At 38.5% G+C, this 3,669-nt stretch overlaps 1 protein-coding gene across 1 annotated transcript; it reads right to left on the reverse strand.

The window, feature by feature from the left end:
* Positions 1 to 1,652: 1,652 nt before the first annotated feature.
* Positions 1,653 to 2,597, reverse strand: LOC103204761 (olfactory receptor 4D5). Its single transcript, XM_007949965.1, has one exon. The coding sequence runs from the start codon at positions 2,595 to 2,597 to the stop codon at positions 1,653 to 1,655; it is 945 nt and encodes a 314-aa protein (XP_007948156.1).
* Between the last annotated feature and the right edge of the window lie 1,072 nt (positions 2,598 to 3,669).

Raw genomic sequence — 3,669 nt, forward strand, 5'->3', positions numbered from 1 at the left:
GGACCACAAGAAAAGAAAAATGTTCCTATTAAGTTGGGAGCTTAAAATTTATTTCATTTTAAGAAAAAAAAAAAAAAAAGGTATTTGAAATTCAAATCACTCAGGCACCACCCTACATTTTTCTGAGATAATAAAAGATCAGTCTTCATGAATATACAATATAATCAGCCTTTTTTTCCTCCCTGAAATCTCCTTATGCCTCCACCTCCCCACAGAGAAGGCCAACTCATTAGTCAAATTTTACAATCCTAGTTAGAACACATTTTCTTTGGGTTGGAATCTCTGAATCTCATGTGGCCTCCCTGCAAGGAAGCTGTTCCTCTTCTTCCTCGTATATGTCTTAACCACTTTTATTCTGCTTTAGTCTCTTATACCATGTAGCCAGTAAGAAGGCACTAAAATAGGGAGATTCGGATTTAGCTTGTAGAAGGCTCTCTGAGGCTTGCCATCTAGATTGGGTATTACAAAGAAGATTAACCAGAACTTCTGTACTGAAAAATCAAATTCTAGCTAAAGCAATGTATAGGTCTTTGATTCTTATTTTGTATTGTTCTTTATATGACTAACAGCCTTGGAAGAATTTCCTAGGGGAAGAATTGTGAGATTAATGAAATATTTGGATATTTCTAGTTTCTAAGTCATAAAATTCTACTTCATAGACTCCAAATATGGGAAAAATCATTTAGTCATTATTTTAAAAAATATTACTAAATATCTAGTATTTCTGACATTGTTCTAGGCAACTCATGTTGTGCAACCATGAGAGTTAGTGCTTCCTTAAATATTTCATTGTAGGCATCTTTTTTATTTCAAGGCTCTGCCTTGTCTCTGGGGCTAGATCTTGAACAGGGTAGACATGATTCCTCATTTTATGCTATTTATTGTAAAGTGGGATTGGCAGACAAAAATCAACTAAATGAACAAATAAATATGTAGTTGTAACTTGCAATTAATACTTTCAAGGAAAGAGTTGGGTTTTATAATGAGGGAAGGATGTATTACTTTAGATTGGAGCACACTTCTGAGGAAGAAATCTTTAACTGAGCCTTGAGAATGAACAAGAGTTATATAAAATATAAAAGTATAGAAAAGAAGGGAAAAAAGAGGTTGGAGATATGGCCATAGGCCAGATCAGACAATACAATATCCATAATGTTTATGTACTTTTTCCAAGGTAATTGCTATGTTCTTTGTTGATCATAAATTCAATCAGCTTCTTGAAATTGGGATTTAGGGTCCTACACCTACTGTAACATTGGGGTTTCTCCTGTCTCCAGAAAGTTTATACTTCTTTACATATGTTTTGACTTCCTCAAATGTGTTTTAATTAAGAAAGAAACACCATGCATATTGCAATTGGAGCTTCCTTTCAGGGCCTATGTCATGCTCTTCTGTGAAAGTGTCATCTCAATCAATCATCACTTATGCACAGCTCTTAAAGGTTTTTCTGTAAGAGGGATTTGGGAGCAGTTCTAGAACATTCATAATAGGCTCTAGCATGGCTAAACACTCAGATTACCAGGACTTGACTAAGGCAAAGAACAATCAAGAACCAGTGGATAAATAGTTTAAGCCACCTCATAGGTCCTTCTAAACAGGTTGTTAACCTGATGCATCTCTCAGAATTCCTGCCTTTCTAACTATCTGTGGGGTTAGTGCTCTGGGGCACCAAGAAAGAAGTTTTGCCTCCTCCACAGCTTCTTCATGGCTATGATAACATCCTTGTTTCTCAAAGTATAAATAGCAGGATTCAGCATGGGGGTGACCATTGTATACAGCACAGATACCACCTTATCCATTGGGAAGGTCCGAAATGGCCTTGCATAGATATAGATACAAGGCACAAAGATTAAGGTCACCACAGCAATGTGGGAGGCACAGGTGGACAGGGCCTTGCTGCGGCTCTCCCGTGAGTGGCTTCGGAGCATGACTAGCAGTGCTGTGTAAGATCCCAGAAGCACCAGAAAGCACATCAAGGTCACTAGGCCATTGTTAGACACCATCAGAAGCTCTAAGACAAAGATATCTGTACAGGCTAATTTGATCAGCTGGGGCACATCACAGTAAAAGTTGTCCAGTTTATCGGGCCCACAGAATGGCAGCTGGATAGTCAGTGCAACCTGTACAATGGAGTGGATGAAACCTCCCACCCAGGAGGCTGCCATCAGGAGCCCACAGACAGTCTGATTCATGATGAGAGTGTAGCGCAGGGGCTGTGAAATGGCAACATAGCGGTCATATGCCATGACAGTCAACAGAAAGATCTTGATGCCACCAATGAAGTGAAAAAAGAAGAGCTGGGTCAGGCAGCCACCAAAGGAAATGGTGGGGTTGCCTGAGAGTAGGTCAGCCAACATCCTAGGTGCTGTGATAGAAGAGTAGCAGAAGTCCAGGAAAGAAAGATTACCTAAGAGAAAGTACATGGTTGTGTGCAGGTGTGGATCAGAGGTTACTACAGCCACAATGAGGAGATTTCCAGTTACAGTCATAAGATACACAGCAGAAAAGACAATGAAGAAGAAGAACTGAAGTTCCCATGTCTGAGAGAGCCCCAGAAGTACAAAACCTGTCACCTGGGAATAGTTGGCTGGAATCATCTGCTTGGTATGACCTGGGAAATGAACCTGCTGAGTAAAATGGATATGTTCATCATGGGATCCACAAACTTCTCTGAAATAATATTCTCTGCCTCCTTTGGGAATCCCCTACTATTTCATTTACCATTACATGAATATAGTACACAGTTCAATAGTACACCAAGCACTTGAACATCATATCAGTGTAAGTAAACATCAGAAGTATAAATTTCAGGGTAAATTAACAACAATTTTTGATAGCAAGCCCTCAAGAATTGAGAGATGGATGTAGAAGAAAGGTTTCTAGAGAGGGAGTGAATATCAATTATGCCAGGAACTAGTTGAGTAAAGAAAGATGAGCAGTTCTCTGAAGTTCTCTGAGTCTCACCTCCCCACCTATGACATAAATTAGGCAAAATGGCTTCAAAGTATCTTCTAATTTAATATTTTATAACTATGTGTTGCCTTGATATAGATGACTTGATAAATCCCTACATACCAGTCCTTATTTCATGAACATTATCTCACAATGAATCATAGACCTAAATGTAAGTTGTATAGCATTTCTAAAAGAAAACAGAAGAATATGTGCATGACTTTGAGATTGATAATGCATTTTTAGACACAACACGAAAAGCACAATCCATGAAACAAATATTGATGTTGGATTTTATTAATGTGAAAAAATTTTGCTCTGTGGAAGATGTTGTTAAGAGAATTAAAAGACAAGCCAGAACCTGAAAATACAAAACACACATATAATGAAAGAATCATACTCAAGATACACAAAGAACTTTTAAAATTCAACAATAAGAAAGCAAACAATCCCATTACAAAATGAGGGAAACATTTGAACAGACACCACACAAGAGAAGATACACAGCTGGCAAATAAGCATGTAAAAGGTACTAAAGATCATTGTTGTTGTTGTTATTATGCATGGTCGAGTGGGACCCACTCACAATGACCCCTCCTTGGGTTTACAAGACAGTATTACTGTGGAAATAGATTGCCCAACCTTCCTTCCCAGGAGAGGCTGGTGATTTTGAACCACCAGCCTCCTGGTTAGCAGTCAAGGGCCTTAGGCACTATG

The sequence above is a fragment of the Orycteropus afer genome, unplaced genomic scaffold (assembly GCF_000298275.1).
Source record: "Orycteropus afer afer isolate SDZICR_OR568_19922 unplaced genomic scaffold, OryAfe1.0 scaffold00258, whole genome shotgun sequence".
Classification (NCBI taxonomy): domain Eukaryota; kingdom Metazoa; phylum Chordata; class Mammalia; order Tubulidentata; family Orycteropodidae; genus Orycteropus; species Orycteropus afer.